Here is a 22,601-nt window from a genome sequence, read left to right as displayed (position 1 = left end):
CACAAATCAATATTTTTAATTATGTCATGATTTTAATTTTAATTTTCTTACAGTGCACTGTGCTCATGTGGATCATATCCCGAATGCCTTCTGATGTCCTGAAATAATTTTCCATTTTAAACCATGTCTCATTCTCTTTTAATTTCACATTTAGGTTAAATCTACAAAACCTACAAAAGTATGATAGATCAGTTTAAAAACAAAGAAAAACAAACTAATCAGTAATTTCATAAGCATGTTAAATCCATCAAAATCATGAATTAGGCCAATCTAAAGGAACTATTTGAAAAGTCTGATAGATTTTCTCTGTCCCACTTCAGGTCCCTCTAACATATTTAATGTAATTATTTTCTCCTGCTCTAAGATAACACTAATTGCTTATTTATCTTAAATATCTTTCTTATTTTCACATATCATACACAAGTGAATGTTTAGCCGTACTTGTTTTGACAATTAATATTTATATCTGTCCGTTATTTAACCGACTGTTGGGTTGGAGAAATTGAAGATAATTTTTCCATATTAAACAGGCAGTGACATTTCATTCTATTAACGTTATAACTTGGAGTTGGCCATTTCAGTATATTGAGCTGAGTCATTCAAAATTACCGTATTTTCCGCACTATAAGGCACACCTAAAAACCTTAATTTTCCTCAAAAGCCGACAGTGCGCCTTATATATGGACCAATGTTGAGCCACAACAGGTCTAGCAACTACGGTAAGCAGCCGCCGACTTCATTTTCGCCCGTAGAAGAGGAACCGCGCGGTGCATGCTGGGATAGTTGTCGGAACGCTGGTTTGTAATCTATTAATAAAGTTTGACTGACCTATCTACCTACCGACCGTCTAGAATCAGGTCGTCTGTCGGTCATTTAGCACCACGTTCTCTACGAACATGCTGTGCGCGAACGGAGAAGGGTGACCACTGTCCAGCCACGCCCCAGCCCAGTCGCAGAAGACTCTCCTCGCCAACCGGAGCCGGACTGTTTTGTTGACATTCCCTTTAGTGCAGCTCCATCTAGTGGATGCATAACGTAACTCCAGCCTCTACTGTAACTTCTATTCTATGCGTCTTATAATGCGGTGGGCCTTATATATGAAAAAAGTTTTAAAATAGGCCATTCATTGAAGGTGCGCCTTATAATACAGTGCGTATTATAGTGCGGAAAATACGGTAAATAAATATATACTGTAATGACCAGCTACAAAATGAACGTCTCCATGAAATAAAAACAAAGTAATTATAAAACCATATTTTCTTAATGGGGAGCTATTCAATATAAATGTATTTATTTATTTGCATATTTCATGGGCTTTTTGTTAAAAACAGTTTTTATTTCTGGCTCCTTTAATTCATGTTCTTATATACAAACGAGGGGGCGGAGTTTGCACAAAACCCCACCCACAAAGAAAACTCCGCCCCGTCATTTCAATATGAGAACATGAAATAAAACAGCCTGAAATAATTTTTAAAAAATTAGTTAAGAAAATAAACGTCCCTGAAGTATGTAAAGTGGCATTTACAAAATAAATGTCACAAAGTAAAACACCATTATGAAATTAATAAATAATGACATGCATACAAAAGTCCTTAAATAAATGAATGATGACTGACAAAATATGCCCCTGATTAAAAAATATTTTTTAATGTATTTTTTTGTTTTTATTTCATAGGGACATTAGTGTTTATTTATTTAATGAAACAGCACCCTATATTCCAAAGGTTCATTCTATTATTCTTAAATAAGCTTGAGTACAACCAATTGCTTTTAGGAAGGTTATCCATATGATAATTCAGTTTGAATTATCATATTAGTATGTATGAATTAAACTCATCAGTTCACAAAATGCATTTTTTCTTATTTTTTTCATGTCATATGTATTGTTACTTGCTGAGTTAAAGTAGTTACTATATTAAGTTTTCAGAGTCAAGGTTGGTTTTTTCCAATTTATAAAAATAAAAGAATAAACTACACTGTATCAACTATACAGAGAACACATTGGTTTTTGTGAAATTATGAAAAGGGGCTAGGCAGTAAGGATGTTAAATTAATCACAATATTTTTAGCATATATCATAATAACAATAAGCCAACAATAAAGTATTAACCTCTTCCCGGTCTCTTTTAGGCAACTGTAGGTCAAAGCATTCAACGGGCCACAAATGTAAAACACTGAACTTAAAAACATACTTATGTTAAAATGGATATCTTCAGGACACCAGTGACAGGAAAAGTGTGATTTGCAATACAAAACTCCACACAGTAACTGCACTTCATCATATTTTCAAATTTATTGATATTTATTGATGTGCTGATGTAACCAATAGTGGAGAAAATACAAAATAAATAACATTTCTGACAATACTGCCAGTTTTGGGGGTTTCCGTACGAAGTTAATTAGTATTTGTGCTTGTTTTGATAAATCAAAATTCTATGATGATGAAACATTTTCCGTGATAACAATAAACAATCCGATAAACCCCATTATGAAACGATTTAAATTTGGGGAAATGGGCGGATCTAAACCAAGAGCAAAGCACCTCATTCCATAGTTCATGCATGTGAAATCCTGACAACCTCATCCTCACTTTCAAAGTCCCTCAAACTTTTCTTCTCCGTCTTGCCTTTAATGTTAGACATGGTCTGCTTTAGTAAAAATGTAGTCTGGTCCTCTAATGCATAAGCAGAGTGCATTGTACAAAACTTGTTCATTACAGATTTATTAACAAAAATGTTTTTAAAGCAAATATATGTGCCATAAACCTGTAGTAACTTACTTTTTTCTGTTCTTCCATTAGATGGCTGATGCACAACAGAAACAAATTGAACATGAGAAGACCATGCTTCAACAGACATTCTTGACTGAAAAGGAGATGCTATTGAGGAAGGAGAAGCTAATTGAAGAAGAGAAAAAGAGACTGGAAAGTCAGTTTGAAGAAGAAGTCAAGAAGGCAAAAGCTCTCAAAGATGAACAGGAACGCCAAAAACGGCAGATGGAGGAGGAGAAGAAGAACCTTCTGGCTACTATGGATGCAGCACTCAACAAGCAGAAAGAGGCAGAGCAAGAAATGCTTAATAAGCAGAAAGAAATGCAAGAACTAGAGAGAAAGAAGTTAGAGCAAGAAAGACTTCTTGCAGAAGAAAACCAAAAACTGCGTGAGAAATTACAACAGCTTGAAACTGACATTGACGCTAACAAAGAACATGCACATTTAAAAACCATTGAGATAACAAGGACAATTCTCAATGGCCAAGCTCCTGCTGATATGGTAGATGGTGTAGAAAAGAGACCAGATCCTCTAGCTTTCGATGGTATCCGTGAAAAGGTACCAGCAAGCAGACTCCATGACCTTGGTCTTTTACCTAAGAAGGACTTTGACAAGCTTAAAGATGGCAAAACCACAGTTCAGGAGCTTAGTGAGGCTGACAATCTAAAGCAAATTCTTAAAGGAAAGCATGCCATTGCTGGTGTTTTAACACCAAAAAATCAAAAGATGTCTGTTTACCAAGCTTCAAAGGAAAAAATGATTACCCCTGGCACAGCCATGATTCTTCTTGAAGCACAGGCTGCCACAGGTTACATTTTAGACCCCATAAAGAATCAGAAACTTTCTGTTAATGAGGCAGTGAAGGAAGGTTTGATTGGCCCTGAACTACATGACAAAATGCTTTCAGCTGAAAGGGCTGTTGTTGGCTACAAAGATCCATACACTGGTGGAAAGGTCTCTGTTTTCGAAGCAATGAAGAAAGGTCTGATAGAACGTGACCATGCAATAAGAGTCCTTGAAGCCCAGCTCGCCACTGGTGGCATTGTTGACCCTGTCAACAGTCACCGCGTACCCAATGAAATCGCCTATAAACAGGGACAGTATGATGCAGAAATGAATAAGGTTATGGAAAAACCATCAGATGACACAAAGGGATATTTTGACCCAAGCACTCAGGAACCACTAACATATTCTGAACTTATGGCAAGATGCACTGCTGACCCAGAGACCAGTCTGTTACTCCTGCCAATTACAGAAAAAGCTGCTCAGTGCTCTAGCATGTACACAGAAGAGGAGACCAAAGATGTTTTCAACAAAACAACTGTGTCTGTGCCATTCGGAAGATTCCAGGGTAAAACTGTCACCATCTGGGAGATCATCAACTCAGAGTACTTTACTGAAGATCAGAAAAAAGACCTTCTCCGCCAGTACAAAACTGGAAAAATAACCATTGAAAAGATAATTAAGATAGTTATCACTGTGGCTGAGGAGAAGGAGAAGAAGAAGGAAATAACCTTTGATGGTTTAAGAACATCTGTTCCTGCCAGTGAACTTCTGGAATCCAAAGTCATCGATAATGATCTTTACAACAAATTGATAAAAGGAAATGTGTCAGTCAAGGATGTCTCTGCAATGAAACCAGTTCACAAAGCACTCCAGGATACAAACTGCATAGCCGGGGTACTTATTGACTCTTCCAAAGAGACAATGTCCTTCTACCAAGCTTTGAAGAGGGACATGATTAGGACTGGGCTTGCTTTGAAAATGCTTGAAGCTCAAGCAGGATCAGGCTACGTGGTTGACCCTGTTCAAAATCAAAAGTACACTGTTGATGAGGCTGTCAAAGCTGGGGTTGTTGGTCCTGAGCTGCATGAAAAGCTCTTGTCTGCAGAGAGAGCTGTTACTGGTTACAAAGATCCTTACACTGGAAACACAGTCTCGCTTTTCCAAGCAATGAAGAAAGATCTCATTCCTAAAGAACAAGGTGTCAGACTGCTTGATGCTCAAATGACCAGTGGTGGCATCATTGATCCAGTGAAGAGCCATCGTATACCTGATGATGTTGCTTGCAAGAGAAATTATTTAGATAATGAAATTAAACAGCGTCTAAGCAGTCCAACTGATGAAACTAAATGTTTCTTTGATCCAAACACAAAAGAAAATGTCACATACTCCCAGCTGTTTGACAGGTGTGTTACAGACAAAAAAACTGGTCTTAAGCTTCTTCCACTTAGTGATGAAGCAATTAACGATAAAGAAGAAGCAACATACACCGAAGCCCAAACAAAAGACGCTATGACACAAGCAACTGTGGAGCTTGACTGTGGGCCATTCAAGGGCAGAAAGATGACACTATGGGAAATTATCCACTCTGACTATCTCACTGAAGAACAGAGACTCGAACTGATTAAACAGTTTAGATCAGGAAAAGTTACAATTGAAAAGCTTATCAAGATCATTATCACAATTGTGGAAGAGAAGGAGGCTAAGAAAAAGGAACAGTCCAGCTTTAAGGGACTCAGAGATCATGTTCCAGCAGACTCCTTGTATGACTCCAAAATAATTGACAAAACAACCTTTGACCACCTTCAGCAAGGCAAAACCACACCTAAAAAAGTCAGCGAGAATCCAAATGTCAGTAAATACCTCCAGGGCACTGAGAGCATTGCTGGAATATACCTGGAGCCTACCAAGGAGAAAATGAGTATCTATCAGGCTATGAAGAAAAAACTCCTTAGGCACAACACTGGCCTTTTGCTTCTTGAGGCTCAGGCTGCGTCTGGGTTCATTGTAGATCCAGTAAAAAACCAATGTCTCTCAGTAGATGAGGCAGTGAAGGCAGGACTCGTTGGTCCAGAACTCCATGAAAAACTCCTCTCTGCAGAAAAAGCAGTCACTGGCTACAAGGATCCATTCACTGGGAAGAAAATCTCCCTTTATGAAGCAATGCAAAAGGATCTTATACTCAAAGAACATGCCATCCCCCTGTTGCAAGCTCAGATGTTCAGTGGTGGAATCATTGATCCTGTAAAGAGCCACCGGGTCCCAACTGATGTGGCATACCAGACGAACATTTTCAGTAAGCAAGTTGCCAAGACCTTGTCTGAATCTTCAGATGACAACAAGCCTTTCTCAGATCCAGAAACTGATGAAAATGCAAGCTACAAGCAACTTAAAGACAAATGCCAAAAAGATAAAGACACAGGGCTGTATATCCTGCCACTCTCCAAACCTCAGTCTCCAACTGTCGTGGAAAAAACATATGTTTATACAGAAGAACAAACCCAGAGTGATCTTACCAACACCCAAATTGACATTCCAATTGAGGGCCTTGCCGATAAACCAATGAACCTGTGGGATGTCATGAACTCAAATTTGCTTCCAGAGCATGAGAGGCAGAAACTCTTGGAAGAATACCGTTCTGGTAAAATCACTAAAGAACGGATGATCATCATTATAATTGAGATAATGGAGCAGAGAGAAGTTATCATACATGACAGTCCATTGTCATATAAGACTATAAGAAGAAGGATAACTATTGAGGAGCTCTACAATGCCCGCATCATTGATCTTGAGACATACAACCTTCTGAAACAGGGCAAGAGAGACATTCGTGATATAATGGAGATGACCAGTGTAAAACAGTATCTCTATGGCACAGGCTGTGTCGCTGGTGTCACAACAGACTCGAGCTCCAAGATGAGCATATATCAAGCAATGAAAAGAGGTTTTATTAAACCAGAAATAGGCCTTACTCTCTTAGAGGCACAAGCTGCAACAGGCTTTATTATTGATCCAGTAAAGAACGAGACACTCACTGTCGATGAAGCTGTTCGTAAGGGAGTTGTTGGACCAGAGATCCATGACAAACTACTTTCAGCTGAAAGAGCTGTCACTGGATATAAGGATCCATACAGTGGGAAGGTCATATCTCTTTTCCAGGCCATGAAAAAGGATCTTGTTCCAGAGGATTATGCCCTTAAAATGCTAGAGGCTCAAATTGCTACTGGAGGTATCATTGATCCAGAATTCCAGTTCCATCTTCCAGATGACATTGCCTTGCAAAGAGGTTATATCAACAAGGAGACCAATGAGAAACTCACAGACAGTGTCAAGGGGTTCATTGATCCTGTTACTGTTACTGAAGAACAACTGTCATATGCAGAGCTTCTCAAGAGATGCAAGCTTGAGGGTGGATTGCGACTACTCTCCCTGGGAGATAAGAGGTTAACATTCAAGGGTTTGAGAAAACAGATCACAATGGAGGAGCTGATTCGCTCACAAATTATTGATCAGCAGACTGTCACTGAATTGAATGAAGGCATTCTTTCAGTGGAGGAAGTTAGCAATAGACTCTCAAGATACCTTGAGGGCACAGGTTGTATTGCTGGAGTGTTTTTGGAGTCGAGCAAAGAACGCCTATCAATTTACCAGGCCATGAAGAAAAACATGATAAGACCAGGCACTGCATTTGAACTTCTTGAGGCTCAGGCAGCCACAGGATATGTCATTGATCCAATCAAGAACCTTAAACTTACAGTAAATGAGTCTGTAAAGATGGGAATTGTAGGTCCAGAATTCAAAGACAAACTTCTCTCTGCTGAGCGTGCAGTAACAGGGTACAGAGATCCTTATTCAGGCAAGACAATCTCTTTGTTTCAGGCCATGAAAAAGGGACTCATCTTGAAAGATCATGGCATCCGTCTCTTAGAAGCTCAAATTGCCACTGGTGGAATTATTGACCCAGAAGAAAGTCATCGCTTACCAGTTGAGATAGCCTACAAGCGTGGTTTCTTTGACGAAGAAATGAATGAGATTCTGACTGACCCATCTGATGACACCAAAGGCTTCTTTGATCCCAATACTGAAGAAAATCTAACCTACCTCCAACTTATGGAGAGGTGTATTACTGATCCTGATACTGGCCTGGTGCTTCTGCTACTGAAAGAAAAGAAGCGAGAAAGAAAGACCTCCTCTAAAACATCTGTCCGTAAACGCAGAATTGTCATTGTAGACCCAGACACAGGCAAAGAAATGTCTGTATATGAGGCCTACCGCAAAGGACTCATTGACCACCAGACGTACCTGGAGCTTTCGGAACAGGAGTGTGAATGGGAGGAAATCACAATGACCTCCTCTGATGGCTCTGTCAAATCCATAATCATTGATAGAAGGTCAGGCAGGCAGTATGACATTGATGACGCTATTTCACGTGGATACATTGATCAGAATTCTCTTGATAAATACAGAGCTGGGAACCTGTCCATTACAGAGTTTGCTGACATGCTTTCTGGAGGCATGGGAGGCTCCCGTTCACGCTCATCCTCATTTGGCTCCACCACTGGTTCCAGTTACTCCACTTCCATGAGCCCCATACCATCCACTAAACCACCTGCCGTGATATGGAATGACCCATCAGAAGAGACAGGACCCGTAGCAGGAATATTGGACATAGACACATTGGAGAAAGTATCTATCACTGAGGCAATCCATAGAAACCTGGTGGACAACATAACAGGCCAAAGGCTACTGGAGGCCCAAGCCTGCACAGGAGGAATTATTGACCCTGCAAGTGGGGAAAAGTTGTCAGTTACCGAAGCTACAGACAAAGGCTTGGTTGATAAGGTTATGGTTGATCGTCTCAACCTGGCACAGAAAGCTTTTAATGGATTTGAAGACCCCAGAACTAAGGTGAAGATGTCAGCATCCCAAGCTCTGAAGAAAGGCTGGTTATATTATGAGGCTGGTCAGCGTTTCCTTGAGGTTCAATATTTGACAGGTGGACTTATTGAGCCCGATGTCACAGGCCGAGTGTCTCTGGATGAGTCCATCAGAAAAGGAACAATCGATGCTCGTACTGCCCAAAAACTGAGGGATGTCAGTGCCTATTCAAAATATCTAACGTGCCCAAAAACCAAGTTGAAAATCTCCTTCAAAGATGCCATGGAAAGAAGCATGGTTGAAGAGGGAAGCGGCTTAAGGCTTCTGGAGGCCTCCTCACAATCTAGCAAAGGCCTCTACAGTCCCTACAATGCCAGTGGCTCTGGATCTGCATATGGCTCTCGGACCGGCTCAAGAACCGGATCCCGATCTGGGTCCAGGAGAGGCAGCTTTGATGCTGGCACAGGGTTCAGTAGCATGAACTTCTCATCCTCCTCCTTCACGTCTTCATCCAGCTACAGTCGCAGATATTGATTAGCTCCTGCTGTTCCTGACACATTTTGATTAAGAACCAATAGTACTAATGCACTTTATAGATGCATTTCTAACAGGAAAAAATAGTTACAGTAGTAAAAAAAAGTATAATTTATTTATTCATAATTGCATGTGGTCAAATTAACATTGCCTAAGCTATGGATTTCTTCCTATATATATTTTTATTTTGAACAGTAACAGTATCAACAGGTGCCTCTCTTATGAGGGTGTAATTATGCGTCACCAAAAATCCAGATAATCAAAATCATTTAATACAGATTAACAAGTCAAAATTTTCTAAGACAGAATTCAAAACAAAGCATGATATTTCTGCTGTTTTTAAGTGACTATGCTTTTTTTTTTTTACAAGTGTTCAATAGATGTACACTAGTGCTTTCTAAGACTAATATATAGTATATGCATACCAAACAAAACAATTTTTCCACTATTATTTTGTTTTTCCTTTTTAAAGCTGTTAGTCATTTAGTGGATTATTTTTCTGTTTTATAACTTTATGACTGGTAGTAATGACAAATTGAATGTCAACACAGTTTTAATGGTTTTTATCTAAAAATGTATGGATGCCTTTGAAACTTTGAAATGTTTGTATAGAGTATGTAATGATGTTCTTTTTCTCTCTCTATGCGTACACTGTACCCAGTAAATGACACCAATTATACCAGTTAAAACACTACAAAATGAAACACTATTGGAATACATTACTGAAAACGACCGTTGTAATCATTCATTGTGAAACGAGTTCCACGTTGTCATTACCTTTGGCATTTTGTAATCAGTGGACGAGTACATTTCTTTGTTGTTGTGCAAACTCTAAATTGTGGGTATCTCAAATTGAACATGAGTCAAGTGTTCCAGCTAAATCCCAAGATGATGACACACTCAATCCTGCACCCCTTCGCAGAGCTGCCTGATTTTTTACTTTTGTAAGTTGAATTTTTTTATTTATTTTTTTTGTTCATTCTTTATTTTCATTACTTTGTTTCCCTTCATTGATTTCTAACATATCTCAAAGCCTTTTTCGCTCATGTGTCTTCCCATCTCATGGGCTACTGCTGTAAATTGTGTCTACTCAACTTTTCAGACTCCTAATAGAGCTTTTTGTTCTTCGACCTCTTCTTTTTCGATAGATGGATCAGTCAATCAGATTCCAAAACGTTAGCATGGATACTCAGTTGACCAGAGTGCACACTTCGCGTGTTATTGATGGAAATGTGTGTCAGTGTCACCCTCGCACAGAAAAACAGGTAAAACGCTCAGCAGTTTCACAAGACATTATTAGCATTCATGCTTGGAAAACAAAAACCCAAAAGTGTTTTCTGTTTTTCTTCCCTTTTATTTGCTGCATGGTTTGGTTTATTTTGTTTGTGTTTCATGATCATTTTATTTGTTCCTAGATCCACTTCCTTCCACCATCACGTGTCACATTTGAGGAAAACTGAGACTGAGTGAACTTCATCTTGGGATGCCATTTTTCTACGAACATTCTCTAGTTGTGTGCCTTTGGCATGTTATTCTTACTTGAATGATAATAGTGATTTTTCTTTTCTAGAATATGTTGAAATAAATACCCTCTCCCATAAACACAATCTGCACCAACAGACTTTACTTGAAATTGTGACACTTCAACGAAATAAAAGCACATTTTTGGCTTTGGTTATACTTATCTTAATTGATTTATTATAAATCCAGTTAAACCAAAGTGTCAATAATTTCATTAGCATGAATGTATGCATTCTTTCAGATTCACTCCTGTTATCTGATGTTTTTAAAACAGCAACCTTGAAAAGACAAGTTTTATTCTGCTTCTTTTTTTTTTCCATACCTTGCATTTCTGTTTTGCATCATTTTACATTGTTTTAACCATGTTTTTGTTGTTATAAATGTGCCTTGCATGTTTTATTAACTTTGCTGAGATTAAGAGGAAACATTTTGTCAAATGTAAACTTCTTTTTTAAATTCACTAAACTTTAGCATCACGAGCTGATTCTGCTTTTTTTGGGGGGGGGCAAATGTTGCTTTAACGAAAACGAGAATTTTTGTTGTATTTGAAGATAACATGCTGTAAATAAATATGCGAACAGGACCTCTTGTCATTCATGCATCAGAATGAACATGAAAAATTTACACATGAAATCTGACTGCAACAGTTGACACATGTTCAAATCCTAAACATATATAAACTCCAGTTTTAATGATTAATTTAATAAAATCTTTCTAATGTAGTAATTTAGAGGTTCACATTCCATTCAGTAATTGGTCAAGTCTCTGCATCTTAGCCCAATGGCTTGCCAGTGATTTAAACCGGTTGAACTGGAAAATCAGCTAATGACCACAAGAGGGCAGTATGAGGCTGACTCGTCTTAAAAGAAGTAACAGCTGTTTACTATGATCCCTTCTCTACTGTTAATATAAACACGAGCCAACAAAAAGTGTACCTGCATTTCTATTATAAAATAAAATATAATTTGCTTTAAAACAGTGTAATTTTGACAGTTTTATAATTAGCTAAGAAATATTTAGAAACGCATAAACCAGCGTCTTGGGCGGAAACGTTTTCTGGTCTCTTTGCCAACATTAGCCCCCTGGTTTGATGGAGGAGCCTGTCGCCAGAAGCAACGGGGAATTTGCCTCACTGAATTCTTCCCTCAGCTCCCTTGACTACTCCGATGCAGCCGCTTCCCTCCCAGGAGCTGCCAGGGAGGTAAGAGCAAAGAGAATCATGGTCCCGCCCCAGAACTTGAAGCGTGAAACAAAGTTCAACACAGTGTCGAACAGTTGTGCCGATACAAACAGACCTCAATTACCACCAGTGTTTAAGATATACAGCATCATTTCAACCAAAAGCTGTCGGTCTGTTTTATTGAGACTTTATGTGATAGAAAAAAAACGAATTAAGGCATTTTGAGATTAAGGCAAGTGCATCTATCCATCAATACAGTCGTAGTCTCTACCTGTTCAGTCTTGCATGGTTGCAGAGGGTTTATGCTTATCACCAGCAGTCTTTGGACAACAGGTGAGGTATATACCTTACAGGAAATACATGCTTGCTTTAGATTTCAAATAAAAATCTGAATTGTGGAGTGTATTTCTATCAAAACTCTTAAAAAAAAAAAAAAAAAAAACGTGAACAAAATGTATGCAATTTTGAAGTCGATGGAAAGTGCTACATGACTGCACTTTACCCTGAACAGACCATTGTCACAAGTGGTGTATGCTGTGGAGAAAACAAATCCTGTCATATCCTGCAAAAGACTCAAGACTGGACCTTCCAGCAGGAGAACAACCCTAACTATGCAGCAAGAGCTCCAGTGGATTGGTTTATATGTATGAACATTAATATGTTAAAAAGCTCAGGCCTAAATTCAATTGCAAGCCCTTTGGAAAACTTATAAAATGGTGTCTACAGATGCTCTCTATCCTCTAGCTATCTCACAAGGAGGAACAGGTAAAAAAAGAAATCAGTGTCGATTTACAAGAGGCGTATTCCAAAGACTCCAAAAAAGATGCAACAAAAAGTGGTACTACAAAGTATTGGCTGCAGTGTTGGTGGGGTGTGAGTGAATACAAATGCAGGTCCAAATTTCCAATGAATAAAAGAAAAAGAAAGAAAAATTGCATCAGTTTTCTCCCAAGTCACTATTATTCACTACTTTGTGTCAGTCTAGCACATAAAATCCCGAACAGTTTGTGGTCATCGTGTGACTTTTGCAGTGCACTGTACTTTCCACATTGTTTGTTTCAGGACGACGGGATTGCTTTGACTGGATCACCAACGTCCCAGGATCAGAAAACATGGTATGCTCCTCTAAAACTTTTATTATGTCATCTTCTCAACTTGAAACAGTTCAAACGTCTCTCGACTTCAAAACGGATTCGTCAAATGAAACATTTTGGTTCATCGGACACTTGCGAAAAGCACTTCTTAGCCAGAAAGAACAAATTCCTACCAAATGAGATCTTTTAGCTGATTTGGTAATAAGGGATATTATTTTGACCAAAAATGTTTAATTTCTTTGTTTACTCTGCGTCTTCTCTCCTCTGTTCCAGGACGGAAGCTGAGGATTTGAGCCAATGGCAGTGTGAGTTCAGGGGTCAGATCAGAGCAGTAAGGCAGTGGCTCAACAGTATGGAGAAGATGCTGCCCACTCTGGACTCAAGGGTCAGTTGTGTCTACGGTCGTGATGGTTGACCTCTCTTTCACCACTCATCTAGTTGTCAAAAGCCAGCTATTGTGTCCAGTCCTTCAATATTTGTGTTTTATTTATTTATTTATTTTATTTCATACCTTACTCTATCTAAGTTTTTGTTCATTTTACTGCCATTTTATGGGATTTGTTTGGAATGGAGACGCAGCTCCAGCGAGAGTAAAACATTTCTGGGAAGCAAAGCCACTGACCTACAGCAGAGTTGGCTTCGGCGATAACATTTTTCATTTTCAACTGTCTGCTGAAACAACGGCGAAGAGAATGTGAAAGTTTACACTCATGAGTGTTCTATGGCGTTCCTCCTCCATTCCTGCAGGGAGACTTCTTTACCCCATGGGGTGGTGGGGGGGGGGTGGAAGGGGACGGAGGAATCGGGCTCCATTGTGCCTGGCCTGGACAGCCAGGCTGGAGAAGAGCCTGGCACTGGAGGGCCTCTGCACACATGATCGAGCACACTGAAAAGACATCAGACACAGATGAGAGAAAGAGGCTAGAGGGCAGGAAGAAAAAAAAACAAAACAAAAAAAAAGCCGGATCTTTTCAGTGAAACTCCTCAGATCTGACTACGTAGGCATTTATTGGTCGCAAACACAATTATTTATAACCGCTGTTTTGTAGAGACTCGTCACAGCTGGGAGCGGCCATTATGCTGTTGGCCTCGGTAAACACCTCAGTGGCGTTCTGAGCGAGCAGCCATGGTGACAATGGCAACATTATATTTGATGCTGTAGCAAGCAGTGTTACCGTAGTTACCAGAAACTGAGTTAATACTGTTGAGTCAAAAACATTGGTCGTATCACTGACAGGGCGGCAAAAAAATCCATTATTGTCATAATCTATTGGTCGTACTGTAGATATTTCTACCAAAGTACATCACATAACTCTGAACACACCATCTACAACATGAAACATGGTGCTGGCAGCACCATACTGTGGGGTGTATTGAATTGTCACCTCCAAACTGATTAAGATTAGAAATTATTCTGTGTTTTGCAAAAAATATTCCTACCCCCTTTTTTTTTTTCTATACATACCTCAAAAATGTCATTATTGGGACATAAGTGGAAGGAAAAGGATACTGGGTTAGCGGTAAACACAAAAAGGAAACAAGAATAGCCCACGACAAAGAGCAAGTGGAGTCTTTTGTAGAACTTTGCAGAACAGGTTCTGCAGCACAATCACAAGCGTCGTCCACCATTGTTGTATTTGACGTGTTTGAGGTTATAAGTCAGGTTCGAGTTCGCGAAAATACGTCAGGATTTTCATAAAAGATGCTTTTTCACTGTTCACACAACTACAGGAGGGAGAAGCTGTAACTTGGTTTTTTTTTCCCTACAAAAACAATTTTGGGTCCTCTAAAATGTCATTTTTATGTGAATGTCACGCAAAAACTAAAAAACTTTTAGCTTTTTCCCAGCATTCTCACAAAGGTGGTGTGTTAAAGGACACACTTAAGTTAGAAAAACAAAATAAAAAGTCCCCTTGTGGACACCTTTTGGTAGTGCAGCAGTTCTCAAATGCTTATTTTGTAGATTGGAGTGGTGCAGTGATTGTGCGTCTTGTCTTTGATGATTTCAGATCACTTAAGTTTTATGACCACAGTTGCATTCACGTGGTTTGACGTTGTGTCCCACTCCTGACCTCCGACCCCGCTCAGTATGCACTGTGTTGAATCCTGTGAGAATCAAGATGGAGACATTTTCTGTGAAAGGTTTTGTTGCTTACCTTGGTAAATTCTTAACGGGACAATTTAATATTTTTTATTACTGACGGAAAAATTCTGTTACAAGTTAAATGTATCTATAGTGAAGCTGCAGCGTTTAAGTTTTTCAATTGCAAGGAAAGGTCTAACAGAATACTGCATTCGTTTAAATCCCTGTGACCCAAAGATCCTTTTCAACATTGCATCTTCTTAGTCAAACATTTTTATCTGCTACATGTGCAGACATTTCCGCTTCCACAGGAATGGATGTAAAGTCCAAAGACGTTGCTTCAAAACAAAAATGAGAGCTTTGGTATTTCAAAGTGTGAAATACAGTGGTTGCCTCTTTATCTGCACCGTCTCCATCATGCTGAATCCAATCACAGAGCTTTGTCATGGTAATGTTATGAGTCTGCAGCTCTGCTGGTCGCAGTCTGAGCCAGAGGGACTCGTTAGCTTGCGTTAATGACGACATCCCTCGGCAGACCCACAAACCTCGCTGCGACACACAGGGGAGTCACACACCTGCTACATCTTTCCCACAAACCGTGAGACAAACATGAGCTCAGAGCTGCAATGTGTCAAGAGAGAACAAGACTATGAAACGTCCAAAGTGTCTCAGTTTCATCAAGGAAGTGAAACACGGAAAAGACTGTAGAGAAAAATTAGCTGGTAAGGCATCGTCACAAATTGTAATAGTATTTAAAAAATAAATTATATTAATATCATGGTAAATCTCTTCTTAAAATAGAAGAGATTTACCCAAGTATTGGGTGTGATTAAAACCATCATTGATGTGTCCAACTGAGGTTTCCAGATATGAATTCCTCTTGTAATAGGTATTTTTTTAACATATTGTCATATTACAACTTGTACTTTAATGTGCTTATTTGGGATTTTATGTCCTGTATAAAGTTGAACATAATTGTAAAGTGGAATGAAAATGATTAATGATTTTTGTTAGAAAAAAAAGGAACATTTTCTAAGATCCAAACATTTTCTAAGATTTACACTAAAGCATGAAAAGTAAAAATTAAATTTCCTGACAAGTTAAGTTCATTCTAAGTTTTCTTTCCCTCCCTGGTGATGAGGTTCCTCATAAAGACCCTTTTTTGTGCTTTCACTGATTCTAGTCTGCAGCTCCTTAATGATCTGTGTAAATACAATTCACCAAACAGATCCTGGGTGTGGACTGACGTATCGCATGCTTTTATCCGGCCGTCTCCATCTTTGACAGCTAACAAGCGGCGGCCCTGCTCCCTGACGCGCCGTCCAACCCGACGGATCGGGGAACTGTTTTCAAAACTATAGAAACAACCAACAAATTCCACTGAGGTGACGCAAATTTACGGGGAAAGTAAATTTGCGTTTTGTGATTAAATCCTCTCCCTTCGGATTTGTTTTATTCACCCATTTCATTGGAATGGGGGCCCTCCTTTTTTTTTTTTTTTGTTTCCCATGCCTGTCCCGTTCTCTGGAAACCACAGATTTACGGCTTTAAATCCGTCTTTTCTGGGGACGGGTTGAATAAAAAATGCAGAGCCGACGATGTAGGTTAAACTCTTTCTGTGGCCCCCTTTCATCCGCGACCAGGATTTCCAGTATCTGAGCAGCGAAGGAGGTCCAGAGGAACCCAGTGGGGAAGCCCCATCAGCCTTTCACTGGCTCTTCATGGAGGGCAGCCTCTCCTGGTGATAAATGACGGTGTACGTGCTGAATGGTGCCTCTGGTTTGACCCTAAAAAAAAGGGAGGACTCCTCCTCTTCTTTCATTACTCCTGAAGAGGGCTAATTACCATGTTCAGTGTCGGAGCCGCTGAGCTCTTATTCATACCGAAGGCAGCAAAAAGAGAGAGAGACAGAGGTGGGGGGAACAAACAAAAAAATGAATAATTTGTGATCAGATTTTGGGTCCCAGCAGACGCTAATTTGAAACCGAATTAATTTGGAAGCCCGCTTTCAATTTTCAGACCTGTACCTCGACTGCATAAAGCTGAGATGAGATTTTTTGGCAACAAATTTGATTAGAGCAGAGGAGGCCTGTAGGTCGCTTAAAACAGAGACCATGTGTCGTGGTTCCACAGCAATGTTTTCCTGGCAGAGCGCTGCCTCACCTCTGCCAGCTTCCCTCACATGAAGAATGGGCAAACAGGGAGCACTGGCCTAATTTTTTTTTTTTTTTTTTTTTTCATTAAATGGCTGCAGACATGAGCCTTTCAAGTTATCCGAAAGGAACTCCACTGATTTGGGGACCTGTATCTTTCAGAGCTCATGTAAGCGCAAAAGGGATTCATTTGTTAGCTGATGCACCCTGCAAAAAACTCTGCACCACTTGAACTTGTTCACATTTTATCTTTCACTCAAAATCTTCAATGTACAATGGGACCCCCGTCTATTTACAGATTTTTGTGTGGAATGTAGAGCCAAATTATTTGCAGAAAATTAGCTAATTTACGGACATTTTAGAGCATATTTGAATATTTGAAAGAGTATTTGGCATTTGTGAAACAGCCAATCCAGAACCACCATTTATTTTCCTTAGCACTGATTGGTTGAGATCAGGTATATCGTAGATGTTAGCATCTTCTAATACGGTTTTCACTACTGACACATAACATATGTTGTGTTTGGACAATTAAGATAAGTAGTTTAAAGGGAGTTTAAGGTGATAAACTAGTAAAATCAGCTTAAAATATAAGCTATATTAGCTTATTAGCTATACATAACTAATATATGCTATATAAGCATTTTAAGCTATATTAATTCAAATGTAAATATAATAGGTGTATTTTTGTTTTAAGTTCAAAGGCTAATGCTTAGCTTTTTAAAATAATATTTAGCTTTTACCTTGTGATATTAGCTTACTTTAGCTAATATTTAGGAATTACCTTATGACTTTGGAAAAAAAAAAACAGGTAGAAATTGTTGAAAGAAGCAGTTTTTGCTCAAACGTCACTAGAAGTTTTTTGGTTGCAAAAAAAAAAAAAAATACACAAGCCTCAGAAAATAATTGATTGGAGCACACTTTTTGGTTCTTGTTGCAGCAGCAGCATGCTGTAGGAGATTATATGTTAATAGTGGTGCGCTATATAAGATCATGTGACCCAAACCACATAAATCAGGACTCTGCATCCATGTCTGGCTGAAACAAACTACGTTAGCATCGACACGCTGAAGCACATTTCCCATTCACATGTAACGTGGCAGGCACTTTACACTACAGGAAGTGGTATTGATTATGAATTACATGACTTGATACACAGACATGGAGAGAGGGCTACATGCAGGGAGCGAGGTCTGCAAAAATATAAAAACATAAAACGTATTGTCTGGTCACCCAGGCTGGGAATCAAAACCAAAACTGAGATTTATTTTACAAATCTATGTTTCTGCATACCGGTGCCTTTTTTCTGGACAGACAGACAGATTGGGGAAAACAAAACCCTAGTGTGGGCTGTTTGAGTGTACGCAGTTGGTGGATCTGTCAATAGGTGAATTAAATGGTTGACTGGAGAAAGACAGAGGAAGGAATAAAGCGGATAAGACAAGTCATCTGTATATATCGGGGTACTGAGCTCTGCAAAAGCCCAACACACATATTTCAGTTGATTCCTACAAATTGATGGAGAACACTGAAAATAATTCAACACAAATGCTAAAAACTGTAACGTTTAGGTTGTTTGAAAGTGTTGGTACACACTCTGCTTAGGGTTTGACATTTATAAGGCAAATATTGTTACTCCTTTAACTGGCATGATAGAGTTTCCCCACAGGGGTCCTTCCTTTGGTTTGCGATGCCAACTGCATAGAAAGTACTGAATTCTCTCTGGTCGGTGCTTGCTCCCAGCCTTTCTTTCTCCTTTTCTTTTAAAGGCTTGGGGTTGCAACGGCTAGAAGTGAGTTGAAAAGTAATCTGAGATGTTTTACAGTAATTAGTCGCCGCTTGTTGCTGCTGTGGAGACTGGCTGCTGAACTGGCTCTGAATGGGAGACTACAAGGTGGCAAAGTGGGAAGGGGTGGGGGGTGAATTCATGACTGGGTGGTTTGCAGGGTGGGTGTGGGTCCTTTTTTTTTTTTTTTTTTTTTTTTTTGGGTAGCCTGCATTTCTCTCTCTCGCCATCAAGAGAAGGAAAGGGCTGAAGCAGCTGTCACTTAACATGTGAATGTTTTGAGGACGGCCTCGGGGGTCTTTAGAAAACTCCCTTTTTTATTTTTGCCCCCCCCCCCGCCCCCCAAAATCCCATTTTTCAAGCAAAAAGCAGCATGGAGTTTCTGAGCCTTAGTCAGGCACAGAGGAGGGGCTTTTGTTGGATGGGAACCGGGGGTGGAAGGGGGAGAGTTTGGGAGGGGGAAAAAAAAAACCTTGAGAAGGTAAAGAGGGCACTTTGCTGCCCAGCCGGCTGGTACAGGAGCAACCTGAGCAGCAGCTCTGGGTGAGAATGGCACCGGGTACAATCTAACCTCTTTGTAAAAAGAAGGAAAAAAAAAAAAAACTTCTCTTGGCCAGGAGCTGTGGGAGTTCAGCTGAGCCGTTGGAATACATTGTCTCCTTCTGGGTGCCCTATCCCATCGGCGGCTCTAACAGGGGAAGGAATTCCTCTATCACGGCTCCCACAACAAAGAAGAAAGGGAGAGGAGCAGGGAGAGCTGGTGGGAGGAGAAGTGAAGTGAAAGGAGGGGAGGGGAGCACGGAACGGGGTTGGTGGGGGGGGGGGAGAGAGAGAGGAGGACATTGTTTGTCCGTGGCTGTGGGCAACGGGAAAAGCAGGAGTTTATCGGGGCATGTGCGAGCGTGTTTGGAAAGTGTGTTTGTACGTCGAGCCGTGGTTTAATGAGTGGAACCTGACTGTGCGTCGGACGGGAGCATGCGCGCGGACGTGTTTGAGGAAGCTTCAGTTTGGGATGTTGGGTCTTGGAGGCCGTTCAAAGGATGCTCAAACAAAGACGTTTTCTTTTTTTTTCTTCTTTCTCTCTCTCACCCTTTTGAATGGTGACTGAGAGCCAGCCGGATTCCTTGACTCATGCCGTTGGGGTCTGCTCTGCTTTTTGGGTAAGTGTAATTTCACGTGGGTTTCTAACCGCCAAAACTGCCAAAATGTACCCAGGTCCGACACAGAGAGGGACTGCTCCAGGCATTATCGGTCAGTTAAATTAAGGAAAGTAAGTTTTTACTTCAACATTTATTTTAACTGCATAAAATATTTAATCTGAAGATAAAATTCTCCATTTGTAACTACATATATGTGAATGGGACATTCAATTGTGAGTATTTTAATTTACTTTTTTTTTTGTCTTATATTCAACAGTTTGTATTGACAATTGTGTTTTGTCATTAGGTTTTCTTCCTTAAATTAGGTTTTCATTTTGCCAACAAACTTGTAAAAAAAAAAAAAAAACAGTAATTTCATTAAGACAATCTAAGATGTGATTTTCATAGTGCTGTTTGAATGGAACACCTGACCTTGCACTATATATCCACCTTTAATGTTATGAGTCTCATGGGAAAATGCACAGCTGCCATCTTTGATTAGGGACCACTCCAGTGATTACTACTTCAAGACCTCCCTTAAGATAAAACCAACAGACAGCTGCATAACAACATTACGGGCCTTTCTACTGTCATTGTTCTGCGTCTGGCTGTAAATCCAACAGTTTATGTTTTTGAGCCGTTAGACTGACTAAATTAGAAACATGTAAGACATTAGGGATTACACAGATACCCATTTGTGGCTTATTGTTTGGCCAAATTATCTATTCTGGCCGACATAAACATAAAACCAAAACACGCTGTTTATTTAATTTGCATTTACAATTGACGTTGTTTTCAATTTTATCTTGTTATGCTTTGGAGAAAATCTCATAATGTTGGCCTTAATCTCATTAATTCCTTAATGGACTGCAGTCATAAATCAAAGCTGAAAGCAGAGAAACCTAATAGAGAGCCGTTTCTCTATAGGTTAAGTGATGGAATGGTTTGGTCATGTATTATATGATGAAACCACTGAAATGGGTTCCTTCATTATCTTTCTAACGTCATTATGTAGAAGGTGAGAAACATTTCAGAATCAGACTTGAGGCTTAATGACGGAGTTTGTCTTGTTTTCATTGAACAAAACAAATGTAGGTCAAAGTGTTGTTACTGGATATGCCTTATTGTGATTGAACAAACCTTCCTCTTTACCGTCTCTGTAGTCCTTTCATTGTACGGTAGAGTGGAATTAAGCATAGTCATAATAGCATCCCAGCGTTCCTCACACAATTAAACAGTTAGCACATCTTAATACGTACTGTGTTCTCACCGAAGAGCAAATGAGTATTTTAGCAGACGACCACACATGTGGCGCAGTAACCAGAAGCTGCACACCCTCTCTGATGAGCTGGTGACCCATGTGGGACACAGCCTGACATCCACTGCTCTCCTCAGGAGACTGCTGGGTGGGGATCTGAGCTAACTAAGTAATCATTGATCTTGAGGCTAAGGCTTTTGTCTGGGCATCACTCTGATCCGACTGTGTTGCTCCCCCGTGGACCCCGGGACGGCGTCATCTGCTCAGCAGAGACGGGCGTAATGCAGGCAATTACCAATGCACATCGAGTCATCATATCAAAGTAGGTCATCTTTAAATTCTTGCCTCATGAAAAAAATGCACTTTAATGTGTTTGAATGATTGAAAACATTCGGGTTTAAATGTTACTTGGTGAGACTTTCTCTTGGCCAATGTCAGCATCATTTCTTTGTTGCTGTTGTTGTTCTGCAGATTCAGCATGATTTCATTTCCCTGCAAGGTAAGGCGAGGCAGGCAAGACGAGTTTATTTGTATCACTTTAATGCACAAGAAAATTCCAGTGCTTTGTAGGAAAAATATGAAAAAAGGATAAGTAAATGACAATGAAAACAAGATGTAAGGAATAACTCAAATAAAAGCCTCACTTTAGCTGCAGCTAAGAAATTTGCGAATGGATTGATAAAATAATATTTTGACTTCACAGGAAAGGTTCATTAAACTTATTTCTGAAAACCTGCTTTAAGAAACAACAGTTTCTGACCATCGAGTTTCTTATTGACGTATCCTTTTACAAACAAGGAGCTTGTTCAGTGACTTAAGGACCTGTGTTGGTCAGTGCTCTGGCAGCAGCATTTTGGATGAGCTGCAGGTGCCTGATTGGATTTTTACAGAAACCAGAATAGACACCTTTACAATAATCTAACCCACTAAAATCAAAATCACAAGTTGCTAATCTGGTGTCTTGTTTTGGTTCTTTATTCAAGTAATGTCTTTTTAAAACAGTAGTCAGCTTATTTATTTTATAACAACACCTCATTTTCTTGAATGCTTTCATTCTTTAGCCTCACTCAACCTTGCTAATCAAACCTAACACTTTCTGGGACCAAAAACAACAACGTTAGACTTTTTTATATGAGGCTGGAAAAAATAATGACCTTCCTCCTAACAGATGTTCTGGACATTCTGACTTAATGACTATCAGTGACAGGGACTGTGGTTATGTGGTGACACAGAAATCAAAAAAATATTTGTCACAAACATAGGTATGGTATCAGATGTTGACATGCTCCTTAACAGTGCTAGCAGGATAGACTGGTCAGCTCTGGATGTTTCTGATATTGAATAAAAGTGTCGCAAGAACAGAGACCTGAGGGATCCCACAGGTCTTTTTTCTATTTGCTCAGCTTTAGAATTTGAAAATGA

At 39.6% G+C, this 22,601-nt stretch overlaps 1 protein-coding gene across 19 annotated transcripts in view; it reads left to right on the top strand.

Annotated features, from left to right (window-relative positions):
* Nucleotides 1-11,069, top strand: part of plecb (plectin b) — a 115,553-nt gene extending 104,484 nt beyond the window's left edge. For all 19 annotated transcript variants that reach the window (XM_088014277.1, XM_088014275.1, XM_088014279.1 and 16 more), the window contains 3 exons: nucleotides 2,801-9,909; nucleotides 10,114-10,230; nucleotides 10,381-11,069. In XM_088014277.1, coding sequence (XP_087870403.1) covers nucleotides 2,801-8,965 — 6,165 coding nt within the window. In that variant the 3' untranslated portion in view covers nucleotides 8,966-9,909; nucleotides 10,114-10,230; nucleotides 10,381-11,069. The remainder of the gene's footprint in view (nucleotides 1-2,800; nucleotides 9,910-10,113; nucleotides 10,231-10,380) is intronic.
* Nucleotides 11,070-22,601: the final 11,532 nt, after the last annotated feature.

Source organism: Poecilia mexicana, unplaced genomic scaffold (assembly GCF_051168715.1).
Source record: "Poecilia mexicana isolate PSO_F unplaced genomic scaffold, ASM5116871v1 scaffold_16, whole genome shotgun sequence".
NCBI lineage: Eukaryota > Metazoa > Chordata > Actinopteri > Cyprinodontiformes > Poeciliidae > Poecilia > Poecilia mexicana.
This window is presented reverse-complemented; position numbering and strand designations above follow the sequence as displayed.